Source organism: Sesamum indicum, linkage group LG10, assembly GCF_000512975.1.
Source record: "Sesamum indicum cultivar Zhongzhi No. 13 linkage group LG10, S_indicum_v1.0, whole genome shotgun sequence".
NCBI lineage: Eukaryota > Viridiplantae > Streptophyta > Magnoliopsida > Lamiales > Pedaliaceae > Sesamum > Sesamum indicum.
In genome coordinates this window covers 4,993,010-5,018,972 of record NC_026154.1, presented here as the reverse complement: position 1 = coordinate 5,018,972, position 25,963 = coordinate 4,993,010, and the positions used below count along the sequence as shown (strand labels likewise).

At 33.7% G+C, this 25,963-nt stretch overlaps 4 protein-coding genes across 4 annotated transcripts in view; all 4 read right to left on the bottom strand.

Moving 5' to 3' along the window:
• Positions 2,043-7,807, bottom strand: LOC105172082 (pentatricopeptide repeat-containing protein At1g62720-like). The gene is made up of 2 exons (XM_011093420.2): positions 7,666-7,807; positions 2,043-3,903 (listed from the first exon to the last, which is right to left on the bottom strand). The coding sequence occupies exons 1-2, from the start codon at positions 7,787-7,789 to the stop codon at positions 2,240-2,242; spliced, it is 1,788 nt and encodes a 595-aa protein (XP_011091722.2). The 5' UTR covers positions 7,790-7,807; the 3' UTR covers positions 2,043-2,239.
• Positions 7,954-10,380, bottom strand: LOC105171965 (putative pentatricopeptide repeat-containing protein At1g12700, mitochondrial). The gene has a single exon (XM_020697380.1). The coding sequence runs from the start codon at positions 10,263-10,265 to the stop codon at positions 8,508-8,510; it is 1,758 nt and encodes a 585-aa protein (XP_020553039.1). The 5' UTR covers positions 10,266-10,380; the 3' UTR covers positions 7,954-8,507.
• Positions 15,020-18,304, bottom strand: LOC110012698 (putative pentatricopeptide repeat-containing protein At1g12700, mitochondrial). The gene is made up of 3 exons (XM_020697249.1): positions 16,574-18,304; positions 15,730-15,840; positions 15,020-15,688 (listed from the first exon to the last, which is right to left on the bottom strand). Exons 1-3 carry the CDS (start codon positions 18,302-18,304, stop codon positions 15,020-15,022), a joined length of 2,511 nt encoding a protein of 836 aa, XP_020552908.1.
• The window catches only part of LOC105172081 (pentatricopeptide repeat-containing protein At1g63070, mitochondrial-like), a 3,643-nt gene continuing 1,140 nt past the window's right edge, over positions 23,461-25,963 (bottom strand). The window contains 2 exon segments of the mRNA XM_020697248.1: positions 23,461-23,935; positions 25,373-25,959. Coding sequence (XP_020552907.1) covers positions 23,578-23,935; positions 25,373-25,959 — 945 coding nt within the window. The 3' untranslated portion in view covers positions 23,461-23,577.

Here is a 25,963-nt window from a genome sequence, read left to right as displayed (position 1 = left end):
TCCTAGGTTTTCCATATCTTGGCGAGGGCCAACAGTTCCTAGAGTCTTGCTGGCAGAACTGCCTGCCAGAGTACATGGTCCAAGTTAAGTTCTCATTTACAATTATAAAAGTTATTGCAACTTAAAATGCTTGTATTATTACCCTGCAAGGTAGAAAACAAAGAGATTAATAGCTTTTGCGTGAGGTTTATTATCCATATACGTCATGTCCAGCAGAAGAGGTACTCCCTTCAGGAAATCTGTATCCCTACTCCCTTTTCCCTCCTCCAGTAGCAGGTATTGATCCTCTGACAAACTCGAGTTAGGGAGGATTTCTTTCTTAGTTGTTGTCTCTTCAACACGGTGAGGGGTCTCAGCTTTTGTAGTAGGGTGAAAAGCAAGAGGTACAACAAAGCCAGAACAACCTTTAACCCTTTTGGAGGGTGTCTGCAGCAGATCAACAGGTTGTTTGCCCTTAAGATCCCGTGTGGACGCCGAACTATCTGGGGTGGAAGGGGAAATCTCCAACAAGGTTCTCTTACTACTATTACAGTAAACAATACCTATTATAAGTAGAAATAAGTTAAATTGCAAAAAGAAGCCCTATTTTTTATAAACACCACCATTTCAAATGGTTTTGGAATGGCTATTGTAACTCTCATATCGTAACAAAAATTCCAAATTCATTTCATCAGTTATATAACGTCAGCAAAAATTATTCATTCCATAATGGTGACATAGACCGTACTGTTGTTCCAAAATGACAATTACAAATCCCCCATTTTTATGTAGTGTGATCGATTTTTATATGTAGGTTTATTACACTTATTTGCTTCTTTTTTTAATTTTTTGTTATATTATCTTGCTGCATAATATTTTTTTTCTTTACTACTATATCTTGAATGTCATTTATGTTTTATTTATTCACATTGAATGATTTAATTATTTATTAAGTATTCTTAATAAAAATATAATCTAATTGAACAATATCAGGATTTATATTATATTGCAAGGTCCTATAATATAAGCTAATTCTATTTAAGTATTGAATTTTAAACATTGCTAAGTATTATTTACATTCTTTATTAACTTCTATTTTTTTAAATATTTTTGCATAGATGTATCATCGTCTAAGTAGCTTGGAAGTATTAGAACTCTTAATTAATAGCCTTCTTTTAATAGAGTTTATACTTCCATAACTAATTTTATTTTATTGTTATAAAGTTATTTAAGTAAGGATATGAATACCTTTTTACAATGAAAAACAAACGCATGAAACATTCACACTTTCATATATAGTATAAATAAATAAGATTTGTAGTTAATATAACTTGAATTAATTTATCAAGATATATTGATAACAGTTAACAGTATCAAGGGACATGTCTGAATTATTTTAATAAAAATGTAAGATTAATAATAAAATTATAATAACAACCATCTACCTGAATTAAGTAAATAATTCAAAACTAAACATTATTTCAAGATACAATAGCATATAATCTCCACCACAAAAGAAATATAAGAGATTAACAATTTTGTCATAAAAGCATTTATGTTTATATAATTAATAAGGGTTAAATACAGATACCATCCTAAAGTATCCATTCAAGATACAATTTTGTCATAAAAGCATTTATGTTTATATATCAATTACCCCATAAAGTATTAAAATCTTCAACAACCCACCTGACTTTTACTTTTTAAGTTTGAAAAGTCTATTTTACCTATTCAAAATTGATTTGTAAAAAGAATAAATAAAGAGATTTTTAAAATGCCAAAATCAACATTTGTCTAATTCTAATTTCATTTATTCATCGAGCTCTTTTTATTTTGTGATCCTAAAGTACTTGTGGTTCATTTATTTTAGTTTTTCCACAAAACCATTTTTGTAAGGCTAAAATGGGCATTTCAAACTTAAAATTTTAATACTTTAGGGGAGTAATTTAATCCAATTAATCAAAGGATATTTGAAGTATTTTAAAAAATCATAACACAATATCATGTATAGTCAGCACGTGTTGACTCAATGAATAAGAGCATATGACTTTCAATTGAACGATGTGAGATTTAGATTTATAGGTCAAGGAAACATTATGTCTTTTCCTCTAATAACAATACATCATATCTATCAATGTAGCATACTGTAACTTACAAGCAACGAAAGACAATTTACAACATATGAACACAAAAGACAAGTTTGCATCACTGATACAAGAACGAATTCCACATAATAAATAGGTAATTGCTGAACATAACATCATGAGTTTCCTCGCCTGTGCATTACATTCAAGAACGCCTTTGCCTCGGCAAACAACTTTCTTTTAAGCAAACCCTGGATACATACGTTATATGTCACACTATTAGGCGCACAACCACTTTTTTCCATTTCCGCAAGCAAGCGCTTTGCCTCCTCTACATGTCCAGCTTGACACAGTGAACCAATAATGATATTATATAATTGAACATTAGGTCGCAAACCTTTACAAGGGAGGCTATTGAAAAGATCTCTTGCAATCTCAACTTTTCCATCCTTGCACAATCCATGGATGAGTATACTGTATGTAGTTATGTCGGGATTAACACCTTGTTCTTCCATTATGTGTAGGAAAGAAAATGCTTCATCAATATGCTTGTTCATGCACAAGCCATTCAACAAGATATTGTAAGTCACTAAATTCGGAATTAGTTGCTGATCTTGCATATCTTTGAAAAGCTTCAATCCATCAGCACATCTACCTGCACAAAATAATCCTTGTAGCATGGTGTTATAGGTAACTACATTGTAATGTAACCCTTTACGAGGAACTTCGAGGAAAAGGCCCCAAGCTTCCTCTACCTTTCCATTCTTGCAATATCCATTGATCAAGCTACAATAGCTGATGATACAAGGCTTCAAACCTTTACCTGGCATGGAGTCAAGTAGTTTTCTTGCTTTATCAATTTGCCCAACCAAGCTGTAACCATCTACGAGAGTAGTGTACGTGACAACATTAGGAAAAATGTTTCTTTGCATCATAATTTCAACAACATCTTCAGCTTCTTTGACCAGTCCTTCCTTGCAAAATGCATCTACCAATATACTGAAAGTAATCACATTTAGAGATATCTTGTAATCCACCATTTTAGTAATTAACTCTTTCGCCTCTTTCCATCTACCGAAATTGCACAAACCCTGAAGTATAGAACTATATGTGACAATATCGGGTGAAATGCCCTTGTCAATCATTTTGGCTAGGAGCTGGAGCGCATCATCAACCATACGATCCTTGCACAAACTATCAATTACTGTGCTATAAGTTTTAACATCAGGTTTGAAGCTTGTCTTTTCAAATAACCCAAGCAAATCATATGCAGTGAGAATAGTAACTTCATCAGGTTCACAGATTTTCAGCGTCAATAACTTTTTGAATAATTTTTCTGCTTCGACGACTTTATCACCTAAAAAGAGCCCTTTTATAAGTGTGTTGAAAGTAGTGACATCTGGCTTGTAACCGCACTTGAAGAAACTGCCCAAGACAGCAAATCCAAAGTCTACTCGATTGAGAAGGCAATGGCAATTAACCACGATATTCAATGTATACTCGTCTACAGGGGCACCCGATTGACGCATTTCGTCGAATACATTAAGGGCAACACGGTATTGTTTCATCTTAATAACAACATTCAACAGTTTGGTGAATTGAACAACAGAAGGCTGTGGGCGCATTCTGAGCATTTGACGAAACAGGAAAACAGCATCATCTACATCATGAATACAACTGAAATCTATTCTGGGGTTTGGAGAAAAGGGCATATTCTTATGGCTGAGATTATGAAAAGATGAAGAGAGAAAAGAGAGTGGAGAAGTTACAGTCCCTCTCTTCTTTGCAGCAAATCCTCTACGAATAACAGCCATTGTAAAAACCCTCATCTTCTTCATAATTCAAGAAAGGCAAAATAATTGAAAATCAGGAATGTGCTCTCTGCTCTTTAGCCACTTCACGAGGGCAGAGCTGATAGAAAAGTTACAGTCAACTCACATAGCGACTTAAGGTGATAATTTCAATTTTTGTAGCCAAAGTATATCTTTTTTTTAATTTTAATAACCTATATTTTTAAATGACCCGATTTGGTATTTAAAATTTTTATTTTTCATCCGCATGAGTATTGCCCAATAGGTTAATAGTTAAAACAAAGAGTTAACTCCATTGTTTAGGAAAAATTAGGCTGTTATTTTATTCGAAATACAAAAAAATTCGATTTTGATTCATTTGGATTTTAATTTTATAATTGATGATAATAAAAAAAATACATATTTAATCCGATTTTTATCAAAATATACTAATTCAAATCGTTATCGAAATACGAATACAAACTTTTTGTCACAATTCAATCATTATGGAATAAATGAATCGCAGAATAAATGCAGAACAATGTAGAGATAATCGCCTAATAATAATTTAAGAAAACTTATAAACTTACTGCATTTTCGACTATGTACATACCGATGTTTGGGGTCCTTCTAATATTGCAACTCATGGTGGTTGCAGATATTTTTTTATCTACCATTGATAATTTTCCAAGAAAAATGTTTGTTTTCTTAATGAAACACAAATTTGAAATTTTTGAAAAATGAAAAATTTTGGTGGAAAATCAAACTGGAAAGAAATTGAAAACATTGGGAACTGATAACGGTTTACAATTCTGTAACCAAAATTTTTCTAATTTATGTGATAAGTGTGGAATAAAAAGACACAAAACAAACCCCTAGATCCCCCCTCCCCCAACAAAATGGTGTTGTTGAACGAATGAATAGAACATTGTTAGAAAAAGTAAGGCGTATGCTAATTAGTTCTGGTTTACCTAAATCTTTTTGGGATGAAGCTGTGATAACTTCTGCTTACTTAATTAATAGATCACCATCTGTTCATTTACTTGACAAAATACTTGAGTCTGTGTGGACTGGAAAAGTAATTGATATTTCTTCCTTATATATTTTTGGATGCTCTGCATTTGTTCATCAAAATATTGATAAACTTTAACCTAGATATAAAATGTGTATTTATTGATTATCCTGAAGGGGTAAAAGGGTATAGGCTATGGGTTAGAAGTCAACCTGGTTTTAAAGTCTTAATTAGAAAGAATGTAACTTTTAGTGAAACAAAAATGCCATGTCAAATGGAAAATAAAGAATTAGACTTAGAATCCACCTCTAATAAGTGGAGGGTTTTATAGAGGATAACAACAGAGGAAGGGAGTAAGGAAGAAATCAACAAAATATAGATCCAAATAGGGAGGATTCTGAAAATATAAATACTGAAAATGACTTTGAAAACTATCAGTTGGCCAGAGACAGGAATAGACGACAACCTAGGATTCCCTCTAGGTCTAAGAATTTTCAGATTGCACTAAATATTGAAACTTGTAGACCTAGTTCTGTCGGAAGCTTTAAAATCTAAACAAAATTCAAAACCCTCATCTGTCCCTTTAGCCACTCATTTCAGCTTAGTAAAGAATAGTGCCCTAAAACTGAAGAACAAAAACAAAAAATGGAAAAAGTTCCCTATTCTAATGGTATTGGTTCCATTATGTTTCTTATGGTATGTACTAGACCTGACATTGCATATGCTATTAATTGTCTTAGTAGATACTTGTCTAATGTTGGTTCCCCCTCATTGGGAGGTTCTCAAATGGTTGTTTCGATATTTAAATGGTTCTGCAAATCTTGAAATAACTTTTTCTAAATGTTCTAAAGGTGTTACCCTTATTGGTTATGTTGACTCAAATTATGTAAAAGATAGGGATAATAGAAAGTCTATTACCTCTTATATCTTTACTTTAGTGGTGCATGTATAAGTTGGAAATCTCAATTACAACATATGTTGCATTATCGACCACTGAGGCGGAATTCATAGCCACCACTAAGGCTTTTAAAGAAGCCACCTGGCTTGAAGACTTAATTAAGAATCAACTTTTTGAAACCAAAAGTTACTGTTTTCTCATATAGTCAATCTTCTATCCAACTTTGCAAAAATCCAATATTTCATGGTAGAACAAAACATATAGGTGTAAGATATCATTTCATTACAGATATAGTTGAAAAATAAATGATCAACCTTGGAAAATCCTGCAAACATAGGGATTAAGTGTCTTCCTATAAAAAAATTTAAACCATGCCTTAAAATCTTAAACATAGGATAATACGTTCTAACCCTATATATACACCTGCTCTCTTTTTCTTTTGCAGGTACATCCAAGGCATTTTTGGCTATGATGAAATGCCAGATGCAGTTAATGAGCTTTGATCCTTTTACAGGTCTTGGTTCAAGATGGAACATGTAAAATAATATGGCCCATGACCCATTTATGGTAGGCCCAGCCCAAAGCCTGTCATCCTTAGCTCACTTGGATGGCTCTCAACCCAGCCCACTCCTTGGCCCATGAACTGACCCACCACCCGACTCAAAACCCGACCCAGGTATCTATCTTATATATTTCTAACCTAACCCCAATCCTTATTTCTCCAGCCATTTTTTCTCTCCCTCTTTGACCTCTTCTCTTTCCTCTCTCTTGTGTTGTTTGTCTAGTTTTTCCCGCCTCCATTTCCGATGGCTTTGAAACCATTCCCCCGCCTCCTCTTTATCTCTGCCTCTTTAATATTCTGGTCCTTTAAATGGCAGTTTTGGTTTGAGAAAATTCCTAACGGCTAAAAATATTCTATTGTCTTCTTCTCCTCCGTTCTTTATTAAAGTTCTTTGTGAACTAAAAAGCATAAGTGGTAGGTCTTCATAACTAAGGTTGTTTTTAGTGGTTGGCCTTCGTGAGCAACCGTGAATTTGCTCGTTCCTTGTGGCCGTGAGCTTCTATCTCTAGTGATTTAGGCTCTTGGTGCCTTATATTATTGTTCTGTGATTTTTAATTCTTAGATCTGTAATTAATTTTAATGATCTATATTTCCCAATATATTTGTTATATATCTTGGTCTGTAATTTTAACAATTTCCTACCCACTATTTGGTAATAGTTGAGTAGGGCCTAAATTTGGAGAAATCACTTTGAGGATAAATTCTCAACTGTGATAAATAGAGTCATGACCAGCCAAATTTTTTTCGTGAAACCAAGTCAGGCACTGCAAATATCGTTGCCCCCAGTATCTCATGGAGTAGCAGCTTAGCCTTCAAAAAATAGGGTAGACATCCTTGATGTTGCTGGGAATTGGGAAATATATATATACATATATATATATATATATTCCATATAACATCATGAGTTTCCTGGGAAGACAGACATTTGGTAAATCAGAAGTATACAAGTAAATCTTAATTGCTTTCTAAAAAGTTTTCTTGTAATCTCTAGTATTCCATACTTGCATAATCCATGGATGAGTGTATTGTATGTGGTTATATTAGGATTAACACCTTTCTCTTCCATTATGTGTAGGAATGAAAATGCTTCAGCAATTTGCTTGTTCATGCACAAGCCGTTCAACAAGGTATTATAAGTTACTAAATCAAGAATTAGTACTTGTGCTTGCATATCTTTGAAAAGCTTCAATCCATCAACACATCTACCTCCACCAAGTAATCCATATAGAATTAGTACTTGTGCTTGCATATCTTTGAAAAGCTTCAATACATCAACACATCTACCTCCAGCAAGTAATCCATATAGCATGGTATTTTAGGTAACTACGTTATAGTCTAACCCTTTCCGCGAACTTCAAGTAAAAGGCGCCGAGCTTCCTCTACCTCTCCCTTCTTGCAATAACCATTAATCAAGCTATTATAGCTAATGATAGAAGGCTTCGAGCCCAACCAGACTATATCCATCTATCAGCGCAGTACTTGTGACAGTATTAGGAGCAACATTTCAAACAACACACATACATCAAGAACGAAGAGAGAAGCAAGAGAAGAAGGACAAGTAATTCTCTCTACAAAGTTTCTCAAGTTTAAGAATATTCAAAAGCACTCAAAACAGGGATCGACTCATTCGTCGAAGGTGCACAACAAGTTATAGCATTTAGTTGGGGATTACAAGCGTTAAACCCTAGAATTAACATAATAAATATACAGATATGTTCTCAACAAGATCCAAGTGGCAAACTTTCAAATCCTCCAATCTCAAGTCAAGACTATGACGTTTAATTTGGGATCACAATCCCGGGCCTTTGAATTAATGTTATAAGAATTCAAATTCAAAGGAAATCTACAAGAAGATTTACCTTTTGAATTTATCAAATCTACAGGATATTGCTTTGAAGAGAAGAATCAGAGAATTAGATAAAAATTGTGTCCACTTTTACCTATCGAATGCATATTTCTATTTGTGATAAATTTCTCGTATTTTCATTTTCTGACACAATAAAAATCAAGCTCACACCGACATTCAGAAAATAAAGTTGTCAATGATGCTGAAGCAATGGAGACAGAGCCGGTGCTGGTAATAGCATGTTTCCTCAAACAATCATCATAACCCTCAAATATAGAGGGTTTCAAGATATGCTTTTTGCATGATACATTAGCATTCAAAACTTTCATAGAAATATTATCTCAAACCTTCTTCTTGTTGTTGATCAAGGAATAGAGACACAGTAGTTGAATCGGGTGAGAATCCTCGTTTGTGCATTTCATCCAAGAGCGCCTTTGCCTCGGCAAGTAACTTTCTTTTAAGCAGACCTTGGATACAAACGTTATATGTCACACTATCAGGTGCACAACCACTTTTTTCCATTTCCACAAACAAACATTTTGCCTCCTCTACATGTCCTTCTTGACACAGTGAACCAATAATGATATTATATAATTGAACATTAGGTCGCAAACCTTTACAAGGGAGGCTATTGAAAAGATCTCTGGCAATCTCAACTTTTCCATCCTTGCATAATCCATGGATGAGTATACTGTAAGTAGTTATGTTAGGATTAACACCTTGTTCTTCCATTATGTGTAGGAAAGAAAATGCTTCAACAATCTGCTTGTTCATACACAAGCCATTCAACAAGGTATTGTAAGTCACTAAATTCGGAATTAGTTGATGATCTTGCATATCTTTGAAAAGCTTCAATCCATCAGCACATCTACCTGCACAAAATAATCCATGCAGCATGGTGCTATAGGTAACAACATTGTAATCTAACCCTTTACGACGAACTTCGAGGAAAAGGGCCCAAGCTTCCTCTACCTTTCCATTCTTGCAATATCCATTGATCAAGCTACTATAGCTAATGATACAAGGCTTCAAACCTTTACCTGGCATGGAGTCGAATACTTTTCTTGCTTTATCAATTTGCCCAACCAAGCTGTAACCATCTATGAGAGTAGTGTACGTGACAACATTAGGAGAAATGTTTCTTTGCATCATAATTTCAACAACATCCTCAGCCTCTTTGACCAGTCCTTCCTTGCAAAATGCATCCACCAATATATTGAAAGTAACCGCATCTAGAGATATCTTGTGATCCACCATTACAGTAATTAAGTCTTTCGCCTCTTTCCATCTACCGAAATTGCACAAACCCTGAAGTATAGAACTATATGTGACAATATTGGGTGAAATGCCCTTGTCAATCATTTTGGCTAGGAGCTGGAGTGCATCATCAACGATACGATCCTTGCACAAACTATCAATTACTGTGCTATAAGTTTTAACATCAGGTTTGAAACTTGTCTTTTCAAATAACCGAAGCAAATCATATGCAGTGAGAGTGTGTCCAGCTTTGCATAGCCCATTTATCACAGTAAGAATAGTAACTTCATCAGGTTCACAGAGTTTCAGCATCAATAACTTTTTGAATAATTTTTCTGCCTCGACGACTTTATCACCTAAAAAGAGCCCTTTTATAAGTGTGTTGAAAGTAGTGACATCTGGCTTGTAACCGCACTTGAAGAAACTGCCCAAGATAGCAAATCCAAAGTCTACTCGATTGAGAAGGCAATAGCAATTAATCACGATATTCAATGTACACTCGTCTACAAGGGCACCCGATTGACGCATTTCGTCGAATACATTAAGGGTAACAGAGTATTTTTTCATCTTGACAATAGAAGTCAATAGTTTATTAAACTCAACAACACAAGGCTGCGGGCGCATTCTGAGCATTTGACGAAACAAGAAAACAGCATCATCTACATCATGAATACAACTGAAATCTATTCTGGGGTTTGGAGAAAAGGGCATATTCTTATGGGTGAGATTATGAAAAGATGAAGAGAGAAAAGAGAGTGGAGAAGTTACAGTACCTCTCTTGTTTGCAGCAAATCCCCTGCTAATAACAGCCATTGCAAAAACCCTCATCTTCTTCATAATTCAAGAAAGGCAAAATAATTGAAAATCAGGAATGTGCTCTCTGCTGTTTAGCCACTTCACGACGGCAGAGCTGATAGAAAAGTTACAGTCAACTCACATACCGACTTAAGGTGATAATTTCAATTTTTGTAGCCAAAGTATATCTTTTTTTTTAATTTTAATAACCTATATTTTTAAATGACCCGATTTGGTATTTAATATTTTTATTTTTCATCCGCCTGAGTATTGCCCGATAGGTTAATAGTTAAAACAAAGAGTTAACTCCATTGTTTAGGAAAAATTAGGCTGTTATTTTATTCTACATACAAAAAAATTCGATTTTGATTCATTTGGATTTTAATTTTATAATTGATGATAATAAAAAAAAAATACATATTTAATCCAATTTTTATCAAAATATACTAATTCAAATCGTTATCGAAATACGAATACAAACTTTTTGTCACAATTCAATCATTATGGAATAAATGAATTGCAGGCTAAATGCAGAACAATGTAGAGATAATCACCTAATAATAATTTAAGAAAACTTATAGAGTTTTACGTTCAAATCACTATTAACATTGTTCTCGAAAAGATAAATAGAGAAAAATTGAATAAGCCATCAAAGAGCGTCAGTATACTTCTATTTATTGTTGGTTGTGAGTCGAATAAAAGTGCATATGCATAATTATATTGCTAAGTTATAAATCAAAGATATAATAAATTTAATTTATTGGGTTGCTGCCCTAAATAATAGAGAGAAGACAACTGAAAATACGAAATCATGGACATTATCTGAAAATAAAAGATTTGAACAACTACAATTTATATCTGTCCGAACATATATAAAATTATACTTCTTAATATTCGAAAATAAATTTGACTTGTACTTGAAGGTAATACTATTACATGATATGTATATTATATTATAATTATTATTTATACAAAAGGAAATATTTTGTTATCCATTATTGAAGATAAAAGAAAAATAATTCATATGATGTCATTAATGCGTATAAAATTTTATTTGACACCATTATAAGAAATAAAGATCTTTATCATAACGAATTATTATAATCAAAAGTAAAAACTCACAGTGAATAATCATTAGTCGCAATTATACAACAGTGATAAATTGTTGTTTCAGTGGATGAAGCCACAACATTAATCATAGCTAAAAATATTGGTAAGTTTTTTTTTTAAAATTATAATTAAAGAATTTGGAACCTTTTAAATTTAAAATTATCCAAACAAATTCAAAAAATTTATCATTAAGGATTTAAATCCATAATTTGTTTTTTTGTTTTTTTTTAATTCATTTTATCAATCTTGTGGTGTTCTTTTTATATTTTTTTATTTATAAGCTTTTTTTCTTCCAATTTTGCATTTTTCACAGAGGCTAAATTACATTTAGCCCCAATCATTTCTCTATATCATATTTAATTCCCATCGGGTCCTCAGAACAAACATAACATAAATATGATTTATTAAGACATTTATATTTTATAAAACAAAAGAAATACTGATGAGACTTAGAATCAAAATTATGTCATCATGAATAACTAATTAACAACATCGAGGTTTAATAACTAATCAATTTTCTATATCATATATGCTAAATGTTTTGGTACTATAAACTTGAGAAACCAGTTCAATATTAAAATACAATAAGAAGTACCAATATACTTTAAATTTGCATTTTTATCATACACTACATACACTTTAAAATTTTGAGTGTGTGATAGGAAAACAGTATAAGGTCCATTTTCCTGTATCATCCTTCCCAAATCATTTTTTATCTTCCTGCATTTTCGACTATGTACATATCGTTGTTTGGGGTCCTTCTAATATTGCAATTCATGGTGGTTGTAAATATTTTTTATCTATCATTGATAATTTTTCAAGAAAAGTGTTTGTTTTCTTAATTGAACACAAATCTGAAGTTTTTGAAAAATTTTAAAAATGGAAAATTTTGGTGGAAAATCAAATTGGAAAGAAATTGAAAACATTGGGAACTGATAACGGTTTACAATTCTGTAACCAAAATTTTAACGATTTATGTGATAAGTGTGGAATAAAAAGACACAGAACAAACCCCTAGACCACCCCCTCCCCCCAATAAAATGGTGTTGTTGAACGCATGAATAAAACATTGTTAGAAAATGTAAGGTGTATGCTAATTAGTTCTGGTTTACCTAAATCTTTTTGGGATGAAGCTGTGATGACTACTGTTTGCTTAATCAATAGATCACCATCTGTTCATTTACTTGATAAAATACCTAAGTCTGTGTGGACTGAAAAAGTAATTGATATTTCTTCCTTACGTATTTTTGGATGCTCTGCATTTGTTCATCAAAATATTGATAAACTTTAATCTAGATCTAAAATGCGTATTTATTGATTATCCTGAAGGAGTAAAAAAGGCTATAGGCTATGGGTTAGAAGCCAACCTGATTTTAAAGTCTTAATTAAAAGGAATGTATTTGTAGTCATACAAAAATGCTATGTCAAAAGAAAAATAAAGAATTAGACTTAGAATCCACCTCTAATAAAGTGGAGGGTTTTATAGAGGATAACCAATAGGGGAAGGGATTGAGGAAGAAAATAAACAAAATATAGATCCAAATAGGGAGGATTCTGAAAATATAAATACTGAAAACGACTTTGGAAACTATCATTTGGCCAGAGACAGGAATAGACGACAACCTATGATTCCCCCTAGGTTTAAGGATGGATTTTCATATTGCACTAAATATTGAAACTTGTAGACCTAGTTCTGTCGAAGAAGCTTTAAAATCTGAACAAAATTTAAAACCCTCATCTGTCCCTTTAGCCACTCATTTTCAGCTAAGTAAAGAATAGTGCCCTAAAACTGAAGAACAAAAACAAAAAATGGAAACAGTTCCCTATTCTAATGTTATCGGTTCCATTATGTTTCTTATGGTATGTACTAAACCTGGCATTGCATATGCTATTAATTGTCTTAGTAGATACATGTCTAATGTTGGTTCCCCCTCATTGGGAGGCTCTCAAATGGTTGCTTAGATATTTAAATGATTCTGCAAATCTTGGAATAACTTTTTCTAAATGTTCTAAAGGTGCTACTCTTATTGGTTATGTTGACTCAAACTATGTAAAAGATAGGGATAGTAGAAAGTCTACTACATCTTATATCTTTACTTTATGTGGTGTATGCATAAGTTGGAAATATCAATTACAACATATTGTTGCATTATCGACCACTGAGGCGGAATACATAGCCACCACTAGGGCTTTTAAAGAAGCCACCTGGCTTGAAGGCTTAATTAAGGAATCGATTTTTTGAACCAAAAAGTTATTGTTTTCCCATACAATCAATCTTCTATCCAACTTTGCAAAAATCCAATATTTCATGATAGAACAAAACATATAGGTGTAAGATATCATTTCATCAGAGATATAGTTGGAAAATAAATGATCAACCTTAAAAAATCCTGCAAACATGGGGATTAAGTGTCTTCCTATAAAAAAATTTAAAACATGCCTTAAAATCTTAAACATAGAATAATAAGTTCTAACCCTATATATACACCTGCTCTCTTTTTCTTTTGCAGGTACGTCCAAGGCATCTGCGGCTATGATAAAATGCCAAATCCAGTTAATGAGGTTTGATCCTTTTACGGGTCTTGGTCCAAGGAGGAACATGTAAAATAATATGGCCCATGACCCATTTATGGTAGGCCCAGCCCAAGGCCCGCCATCCTTAGCTCACTTGGATGGCTCTCAACCCAATCCACTCCTTAGCCCATAAACCGACCCACCACCCGACTCAAAACCCAACCCAGGTATCCATCTTATATATTTCTAACCTAACCATAATCCTTATTTCTCCAGCCGTTTTTTCTCTTCCTCTTTGATACTCTTTCCTCTCTCTTGTTTTGTTTGTCTGGTTTGTCCAGCCTCCATTTTCCGATGGCTTTGAAACCATTCCCTCGCCTCCTCTTTATGTTTGCCTCTTTAATATTCTGGTCCTTTAAATGGCAATTTTGGCTTGAGGCAATTCCTAACGGCTGAAAATATTCTACTGTCTTCTTCTCCACCATTCTTTGTTAAAGTTTTTTGTGAACTAAAAAGTATAAGTGGTGGGTCTTCGTAACTGAGGTTGTTTTTAGTGGTTGGCCTTCATGAGCAACCGTGAATTTGCTCGTTCCTTGTGGTCGTGAGCCCCTATCTCCAGTGATTCAGACTCTTTGAGCCTTATATTATTGTTCTGTGATTTTTAATTCATAGATCTATAATTAATTTTAAAGATCTGTATTCCTCAATATATTTGTTATATATATTGGTCTGTAATTTTAAGAATTTCGTACCCACTATTTTGTAATAGTTGAGTAGGGCCTAAGTTTGGAGAAATCACTTTCTGAATAAATTCCCAACAGTGGCAAATAGAGTCATGACCAACCAAATTTTTTTCATGAGACCAAGTCACGCACTGCAAATACCGTTGCCCCCAGTATCTCATGGAGTAGCAGCTTAGACTTCAAAAAGTAGGGTAGACATCCTTGATGTTGCTGGGAATTGGGAAACTTCAAAATCTTGGAGAAAATGGAACATATACATGTTTATGTTAAAAGTTGTTATTTGAGAAAATTTCAGGATAATATATATATATGTATATATATATATATTCCATATAACATCATGAGTTTCTTGGGGAGACAGACATTTGGTAAATCAGAAGTATACAAGTAAATCTTAATTGCTTTCTATATATTATATATGACATAACATTATATTTTTGGTAAAAGCTTCTCTGTTATTTCTGAACAAATACTATCTCGATCTCCCAGTAACAACAACACAATTGTTGAACCAGGTGAGAATACTAGTCTTTTCATATCAACCAAGAATGTCTTTGCCTCACAAAGCCCCTTCCTTTTAAGCAAATGCTGGATACAGACATTATATGTCACAGTATTAGGCGCACAACCACTTTTATCCATTTCTATAAGCAAACTTTTTTCCTCCTCTATAAGTCCTTCTTGACAAAGTGAACCAATAATGATAGTATACGTCCTAATATCAGGCTGCAAACCTTTTGAAGAAAGGCTATTGAAAAGTTTTCTTGTAATCTCTAGTATTCCATACTTGCATAATCCATGGATGAGTGTATTGTATGTGGTTATATTAGGATTAACACCTTTCTCTTCCATTATGTGTAGGAATGAAAATGCTTCAGCAATTTGCTTGTTCATGCACAAGCCGTTCAACAAGGTATTATAAGTTACTAAATCAAGAATTAGTACTTGTGCTTGCATATCTTTGAAAAGCTTCAATCCATCAACACATCTACCTCCACCAAGTAATCCATATAGAATTAGTACTTGTGCTTGCATATCTTTGAAAAGCTTCAATACATCAACACATCTACCTCCAGCAAGTAATCCATATAGCATGGTATTTTAGGTAACTACGTTATAGTCTAACCCTTTCCGCGAACTTCAAGGAAAAGGCGCCAAGCTTCCTCTACCTCTCCCTTCTTGCAATAACCATTAATCAAGCTATTATAGCTAATGATAGAAGGCTTCGAGCCCAACCAGACTATATCCATCTATCAGCGCAGTACTTGTGACAGTATTAGGAGCAACATTTCAAACAACACACATACATCAAGAACGAAGAGAGAAGCAAGAGAAGAAGGACAAGTAATTCTCTCTACAAAGTTTCTCAAGTTTAAGAATATTCAAAAGCACTCAAAACAGGGATTGACTCATTCGTCGAAGGTGCACAACAAGTTATAGCATTTAGTTGGGGATTACAAGCGTTAAACCCTAGAATTAACATAATAAATATCCAGATATGTTCTCAACAAGATCCAAGTGGCAAACTTTCAAATCCTCAAATCTCAAGTCAAGACTATGACGTTTAATTTGGGATCACAATCCTGGGCCATTGAATTAATGTTATAAGAATTAAAATTCAAATTCAAATTCAAAGGAAATCTACAAGAAGATTTACCTTTTGAATTTATCAAATCTACAGGATATTGCTTTGAAGAGAAGAATCAGAGAATTAGAAAAAAATTGTGTCCACTTTTACCTATCGAATGCATATTTCTATTTGTGATAATTTTCTCGTATTTTGATTTTCTGACACAATAAAATTTGCGCTCACACCGACATTCAGAAAATAAAGTTGTCAATGATGCTGAAGCAATGGAGACAGAGCTGGTGCTGGTAATAGCATGTTTCCTCAAACAATCATCATAACCCTCAAATATAGAGGGTTTCAGAATATGCTTTTTGCATGATACATTAGCATTCAAAACTTTCATAGAAATATTATCTCAAACCTTCTTCTTGTTGTTGATCAAGGAATAGAGACACAGTAGTTGAATCGGGTGAGAATCCTCGCTTGTGCATTTCATCCAAGCGCGCCTTTGCCTCGGCAAGTAACTTTCTTTTAAGCAGACCTTGGATACAAACGTTATATGTCACACTATCAGGTGCACAACCACTTTTTTCCATTTCCACAAACAAACATTTTGCCTCCTCTACATGTCCTTCTTGACACAGTGAACCAATAATGATACTATATAATTGAACATTAGGTCGCAAACCTTTACAAGGGAGGCTATTGAAAAGATCTCTGGCAATCTCAAGTTTTCCATCCTTGCATGATCCATGGATGAGTATACTGTATGTAGTTATGTCAGGATTAACACCTTGTTCTTCCATTATGTGTAGGAAAGAAAATGCTTCATCAATATGCTTGTTCATGCACAAGCCATTCAATAAGGTAGTGTAAGTCACTACATCGGGAATTAGTTGATGAGTGTGCATATCTTTGAAAAGCTTCAATCCATCAGCACATCTACCTGCACCAAATAATCCTTGTACCATGGTGTTATAGGTAACTACATCGTAATCTAACCCTTTACGACGAACTTCGAGGAAAAGGGCCCAAGCTTCCTCTACCTTTCCATTCTTGCAATATCCATTGATCAAGCTACTATAGCTAATGATACAAGGCTTCAAACCTTTACCTGGCATGGAGTCAAATACTTGTCTTGCTTTATCAATTTGCCCAACCAAGCTGTAACCATCTATGAGAGTAGTGTACGTGACAACATCAGGAAAAATGTTTCTTTGCATCATAATTTCAACAACATCCTCAGCCTCTTTGACCAGTCCTTCCTTGCAAAATGCATCCACCAATATATTGAAAGTAATCACATTTAGAGATATCTTGTGATCCACCATTTTAGTAATTAAGTCTTTCGCCTCTTTCCATCTGCCGAAATTGCACAAACCCCAAAGTATAGCACTATATGTGACAATATCAGGTGAAATGCCCTTGTCAATCATTTTGGCTAGGAGCTGGAGCGCATCATCAACCATACGATCCTTGCACAAACTATCAATTACTGTGCTATAAGTTTTAACATCAGGTTTGAAGCTTGTCTTTTCAAATAACCGAAGCAAATCATATGCAGTGAGAGTGTGTCCAGCTTTGCATAGCCCATTTATCACAGTAAGAATAGTAACTTCATTGGGTTCGCAGAGTTTCAGCGTCAATAACTTTTTGAATAATTTTTCTGCCTCGACGACTTTATCATCTAAAAAGAGCCCTTTTATAAGTGTGGTGAAAGTAATGATATTTGGCTCGTATCCGCGCTTGAAGAAACTGCCCAAGATAGCAAATCCAAAGTCTACTCGGTTGAGAAGGCAATAGCAATTAATCACGAGAGTCAATGTATACTCGTCTACAGGGGCACCCGATTGACGCATTTCGTCGAATATATTAAGGGCAACACGGTATTGTTTCATCTTGACAACAACATTCAACAGTTTGGTGAACTGAACAACAAAGGGCTGTGGGCGCATTCTGAGCATTTGACGAAACAAGAAAACAGCATCATCTACTTGATGAATACAACTGAAATCTATTCTGGGCTTTGGCGAAGAGGGCCTATTTCCGTGGCTGAGATTATGAAAAGATGAAGAGAGAAAAGAGAGTGGAGAAGTTACAGTACCTCTCTTGTTTGCAGCAAATCCTCTACGAATAACAGCCATTGTAGAAACTCTCATATTCTCCAGAATCCAAGAAAAGGAAATAATTCTCTGCTGTTTAGCAACTGATAAAGTCTGCTTCAGAGGGTAGAGGTATTCAGGTTCTGATAGAAAAGTTATAATCAACTGAGACAGCAACTTAAGGGTATAATTTCAATTTTTGTATCCAAAGTATATCTTATTTTTAATTTTATAATTGATGATAATAATGTAAATGTATATTTGGCTGTTATTTTATTCGAAATACAGAATCTTTTTATTTTACTTTATTTTAATTTTAATTTTATAATTGATGACAATAATGTAAAAAAACACATATTTAATCATTATGAAAATACCAATACAAACTTTTTCTCACAATTCAAATCATTATGGAATAAATGAATCGCAGGCTAAATGCAGAACAATGTAGAGATAATCACCTAATAATAATTCAAGAAGACTAAATGGGTCTTACATTCAATCACCATTCACATTGTTTTCGAAAAAACAAATAGAGAAAAATTGAATAAGCCATCAAAGGGCGTCAATATACTTCTATTTGTTGTTGGTTTGTGAGTTGAATAAAAGGGCTTGTGCATATTTTGATACATGATAGCGTTTGTGCATAATTAAAAATTATATTTCAATTATTATTTTTGATCGAGAAAATTTTGTTTATAAATTTATTAAAATTTTCTATTTTACTAGTCACACAGACAAAAGAATTTATTTATTAAAAATAATTAAAAGAAAAATATAAAAATTAGCATAAACCCTCTATAAATAGAGTTTGCATTTTTTACTACATTTACATTGTAGTTATCCAAAAAGAAAAAAGGAGAGAAAGCATATGCTTTTTTCCAGTATAGTTGGTATTTTTTTTTATAGAAATTGAATTAAATATATATATATATATTAATAAATATTCCTTTATATAGACAAACTCCCGCATAATTTTTAGTTCAAGATTGGGTTGATCCTTTGTTTTAACAGTCAATCTAACGGAGGTACTCAAGCAGATGAAAATTAAAAACTTTAAGTACAAAGTCTGATGATTTGGAAACCTAGGGTACCCTCCGTTAAGTTGACTGTTAAAACAAATATCTTTTCATCTATTTAAATTAAAAAAAAAAAGCTTAATTATCTGAAATGAGAAAAATCAAATGTGTACAAATAAAAATAAAATTACTAAGTTCAACTAAATCATAAATACAACAATATTATGACTAGTCATGAAAGAACAAAAGGATTTTCATCAGCATAAAATAAGATTTTCACAAATAAATTTTTTTCTAAAAGTAACTCAAATTACACACATACATGAAAACACATATATTTACATATAAACGTAAGAATTAAGAAGTATATATGATCATAGATTTAGTTGAATCATACCTATAAACACTAAATGATTTTGTTGCATTTGTTTGAAAAACAAAAACAAAAAAGAAAAGATATCTGAAAAAAAAAACAAAATAATTAAACTATAAAAATAAAAATATATGGATGAAACTATAATATTTAAAAAAAATAGTGCAGAAAACATATAAAGGAAGAAATATTTGAACAGAAATGAAAAAATAATGATAGAACCATTAGGGCAGTCCAGGAACTCGTCTGACGGTAGCCCTTTCTTCTCGACCAACTGGAGGGACCCCATCTTCCAGTGACTCCCGAGGGAACTGCTCGACCTCCACCCCTAAAGGTTTCTCAAAGAGGTCCAAGGCAGCTCCTCTAGCTAGTCTTCATTCGAAGTTTCTCTTTAGGTAGTCACACACTCTACCGCCAACGCTCTTACTCCTACACCACCTCTCCCTTGGGATGCATGGGGTTCCTCCCCTAGGCGCTAACATTTCACCCCTAATTGGGGCCTTTACGCTTAGCAGTCCCTCGTGCGGGAGTGAGAGGGGAAGTCTGGATTATTCTTGGAGTTTTTAAAGGGGGTGTTGATGCTACGGGACAAGCACACCATATTTTCTGTTTCCAGGGCAGAATTGACTGGCATGCTGTTTTACTATGTCAGCATGGTATCTCACGCTTTTTTCCTTTCCTTTTTATATGAGTTCTTGATCTCATATATTGAGTTGTCTGTCTTTTTGCATATCCTTTAGGAGATAGTGGTGTTGTGTGAGATATTGTCCTGCCCCTAGGTTATATCTCCTCTTCCCCATTCAGATAGATAGAAGAAGAGGTTGGAGGATCGGGTGAAGCGCTTGCTAGGTGGGGAGGTGGCCAAGCATAAAGATGTGAAGAAGAAGGCACAGGGGAATTGCCAACTTTCTAAGAAAGAAAATGCACGGATGTTGTCAAAAACATTTGGACAGGACCAAGAATGAATCTCAGGCATTCATGAGGGTGGCTAAAAAAACTCTCCTAGGTTTGCCATATCTTGGCGAGGGCCAACAGCTCCTAGAGTCTTGCTGGAAGAACTACGTGTCAGAGTACATGATCCAAGTTAAGTTCTCATTTACAATTTTAAAAGTTATTGCAACTTAAAATGCTTGTATTATTACCCTGCAAGATAGAAAACAAAGAGATCAATAGCTTTTGCATGAGGTAAATTGTCCATATACGTCATGTCCAACAGAGGAGGTACTCCCTTCAGGAAATCTACGCCCATGCTCCCTTTTCCCTCCTCCAATAGCAGGTATTGATCCTCTGACAAACTCCAGTCAGGGAGGATTTCTTTCTTAGTTGTCGTCTCTTCAACACGATGAGGGTTCTCAGCTCGTGTAGTAGGGTGAAAAGCAAGAGGTACAACAAAGCCAGAAGAACCTTTAGCTCTTTTAGAGGGTGTCTACAGCAGATCAACAGGTTGTTTGCCCTTAAGATCCCTTGTGGACACCAAACTATCTGGGGGTGGAAGGAGGACTCTTCAACAAGGTTCTCTTAGTAGAGGAGCCAATAGCATGGGTGTTCGCCCATTTCCTTTTCTTAGCCCTATCTCACAGCAGTTTTTAAAATTTTTTTGCTTCCAAAAAATTGGTACAAAATAATTGTGAAAATTCAGTTAAACTATCTATGAAGCAGGAAAACAACAAGAAAAGAAGGTTACAAGGGAATATACCGACAACCGAATCCATGTCTGCCCCTTTAGGGCTCAGCCCGAAGGATAGCAAGGTGGACTAATTTGAGGAGATCAAAAGGGCAGGCATTTAAACATTCCATCAAGTTATGGAAAGCAGCAGAGCGAGTCCTTAAAAAATACTTAGGTTGCTTAGGAGGATTTGAGATCCACATAGGAGGAAACCTCCAAGGTTTGGGTGAACAAATAAAGAAATAATGGTGCTTCCGCACCTCTGCAATGAACTAGGTTCCAAGCTTTGCCTCAACTCGTCCAGTAGGATGAAAGACTTAGGGACTAGTAGGTTTAAGAAAATGTCAAACATTATAGCCATATCATAAAAGAGTTCAGGAATAAGAAAAGCAATCCAGCCTTCAATTCAAAGATATAGATTTCGAACCTATGAATTGAAGTTAGATAAAAATAAAAAAAAAAAAGGAAGAAAAAAACAACTTCGAGAAAAAGAGAATGGCTTGGACAAAGAAAAAAAATCCTAAGTGGCAAGTCTTTTTATTTGATATAAATAAATGCATTCATGCTGAAATAATTTTAGAAAAAAAACTATTAAAATATAATATGATATATTGAATACAGGTGATTTAAATTTTAATCATGAAAATATTAAAATAATGGGGATCTCTCTAACTTAAGTAAATTATTTCAGAGACCAAAAGATATTTTTGAAACATAAAAACAAAAAAAAAATAGGGTAACATGCTTACAATCTAAAGGCCTTTGTATACACATAAGAAGATTACTCTTGAAACTACTTATAAAGTTTGAATTTCAATCTTCTGCATGCACACATAAGAATGGAATGTATATATGAACTGTAAAAATATATTTTAAAAAAAGTAAAAGTATTTGGGTCATTTTGTTGGGCTCTGAAATGACTTTTTCTATTTGCAACATCTCCAAGTAGGAATATTAATAATTGTTAGAATAGGTACTAAAAATTAACTGTATTGGATGTTTTCTTCGACAATTTTTATCAAAATAATATGATAAGAATTCATTAAACCGACATTATGGTTTATTGTGTTTATCACTTACATTAAACAGGATTTCAATGTCACAACAAAATGCCTACAGGCTGAATGATAACCCCGTGGAGTTGGGTTATACATTAGTTTGGTAGTTATAAAATTAACTTTTAAGAATCAGTCTGAAATATTTCAAGTCGAGAACCTCGATATAGGGCATTGAGTGTCCTATTAAGACTTGCATTAAAATGAGAGGGGACCCCACGAAAAACCCGGATCGGTCTCTTTCTTTCATTTATAAAAAACAAACAAACAAACACTGTTATATAAATCATATACAAAAAGATAAAAGCAGTCAAAAAAATATTTATTACAACTATATTAGTTTTAATAACTAAAAGTAAAAGTTATTGCACAAGTTGAACAATTTCTATACTATTTACTAAAAAACATTATTTAATAATTTTTGTTACATAAACTAAATACCTTCAGGGGAAAAAAAAAAAAAAAACCAAAACATTGCTCAATGCATGCGTGTACACTTTACTTGTTATTAATAAATGTATAGAATATGAATTGAAGAAATATAAATCACACAGAATTGAATCTTTTTCTTGTTTTTTTTTTTTTTCTGTTTTTTGTTCAAATTACAAGTTAATTATACTTAGTCTTTTTTTACTTTTATATTTGAATTTTAACTGTGTTGCTCATATTGTTGAACAACTTGAGCAGTACGACATGCTAATCTCAAGATATTGGTAACTAATGAATACTTAAACAGGCTTGTCGTGTTAATCACTAAAAAAGATCAAACTGAAACAAAAACAAGAATTACTAAAAAGCTTTTCAGAAAAAAAAAGTTAGGGCCATATTTCCCAATGTATCAAGCAGTGGTAAGCAAGTTCCATCAAACAATCATCATAATTCTCCAACATAAATGTTTTGACAAGGCAACATTTGAGAAGATGTAGGCACCTGGAAACACTTTTCTAGGTGGAAGGTGCATCAGGAACCAAGTCTCTGTTTCAAGTGTGATTGCATGGTGAACCCAATCAATGCTCTTCAGATTTTGATGACTGGGCACATATTTCTCTCAGGATGAGACTGATGTGCCACTGAACTTGAGATGGAGATACAATTAACACCTCCAAACAGTTTCATTTGACTGTAGAGTTCAAACATAAAATTTGATGAATAAAAATGAACATGCTGTAGCATACATGAGAAGTTAGCACTTATCAGTACTTTCAGAGGAATAGTTGATCAAGCAACATAGACACAGTAGTTGCATCGGGTGAGAATCCTTGTCTATACATTTCATCCAAGAATGTCTTTGCCTCGGCAAGCAACTTTCTTTTAAGCAGACCCTGGATACAGACGTTATATGTTACACTATCAGGTGCACAACCACTTTTTTCCATTTCCACAAGCAAACATTTTGCCTCATCTATTTGTCCTTCTTGATATAGTGAACCAACAATGGTCGTATATATCCGATTATTGGGTTGCAAACCTTTGGAAGGAAGCTTATTAAAAAGATCTCTTGCAATCTCAAATTTTCCATCCTTGCACAATCCATGGATGAGTGTACTGTACTTGATCAACCTTCAACAATCTGCTTGTTCATGCACAAGCCATTCAGTAAGGTATAGTCACTACATCGGGAATTAGTTGCTGAGCGTGCATATCTTTGAAAAGCTTCAATCCATCAGCACATATACCTGCACAAAATAATCCTGGTAGCATGGTGGTATAGGGAACTACATCGTAATCTAACCTTTTACGAGGAACTTCGACGAAAAGGCCCCAAGCTTCCTCTACCCTTCCCTTCTTGCAAAGCATCATCTACTTGATGAATACAACTGAAATCTATTCTGGGCTTCCCATGATTTGGTGATTACAGGATTTAATCTAATAATAATATAAAAAAATCAGTTCGAGCTCGGCTCAAATTCGATCCATTTATATCCCTATTAGTGAGATAAAAAGTTTTAATAAATTTATAAGTAAAATTCTCTCAGCCAAAAATAAATATTAAGATGTATTTTTTTTATTTTGTGCACAAACAACGGTACAATATATCTAAGTATGGATATGCAATTTTATTTAACTAAAAAGTATATTGACAACATTTGAGTGGCTTTTTCAACTTTCTCTATTTATTTTTCACGAACAATACTAGTGATGATTGGACATAAGACTCTACTAGTTTTGTTAAGTTATTACTAGGCAATTGTGTTTACATTACTCCACATTAGCATGCGTTTTTATTTCCATAATGATTTTAATTGGGAGAAAATATTTCAACTGGTATTTCCATAATAATTTGAATTAATATTTTTTTAATAGAAATTGGGTTAATATTTTTTAACATTATTCTCCTCAATTAAAAATTTTGAAACTAAAATAGAAATTTTTGGTCTGTTGAATAAAAGGATAGTCAAATATGCCCTTATATAGACAAGATCCCGCCTAATTTTTCCTCCAAAATTGAGTTGACTGTATGTTTTATCGGTCAACCTAACGGAGACTACTCAATCAGATAAAAATTAAAAACTTTGGATACCAAGTCAGATGACTTGAAAATCTAAAATACTAAAACTAAAATAGGGGTATACTTTAAGTACGAAAGTAAAATTATCCCTTAATTGCTGAGCGACCTTGCTAGTGATTTAGAGATGAAATGAGAATCATATTTGTATAATAGTCATCCATTGAAAAAATCATTTCAATTTTCAAGCATGAACTTTCACAGTTTAATCTTGTAGGATTCAATGTCTTTACCTTTTCTCATATTCATTTCAGACATATTTCTACTGAAGTTCTGAAATTACATTCCACTAGAAAGTTAAAAAGTTACTACGACATGGAATAAAAACTGAGGACCAAAACTATTTGCATTTTTTACCAATAACAACATCAATGATGCCAACATTCAGAAAATTGAAAGCTTTCAATGATGCTGAAGCAGTGGAGACAGCTGATGCTGGTAGTAGCAAGTTTCCTCAAACATAGTGTTTATAGATATGCTATAGCATGCATCACACGTTAGCACTTATCAAAACTTTCATACAAATAATATCTTCGTCTTGCGGTTGATCAAGGAGCAGAGACACAGTAGTTGAATCAGGTGAGAATCCTCGCCTGTGCATTTCATCCAAGAGCACCTTCGCCTCGGCAAGCAACTTTCTTTTAAGCAGACCCTGGATACAGACATTATATGTCACACTACCAGGTGCACAACCACTTTTTTCCATTTCCACAAGCAAACATTTTGCCTCCTCTATGTGTCCTTCTTCATATAGTGAACCAATAATGGTTGTATATATCTGAATACTGGGTTGAAAACCTTTGGAAGGGAGGCTATTAAAAAGATCTCTTGCAATCTCAAGTTTTCCATCCTTGCATGATCCATGGATGAGTATACTTTATGTAGTTATGTCAGGATTAACACCTTGTTCTTCCATTATGTGTAGGAAAGAAAATGCTTCATCAATATGCTTGTTCATGCACAAGCCATTCAATAAGGTATTGTAAGTCACTACATCGGGAATTAGTTGATGAGTGTGCATATCTTTGAAAAGCTTCAATCCATCAGCACATCTACCTGCACAAAATAATCCTTGTAGCATG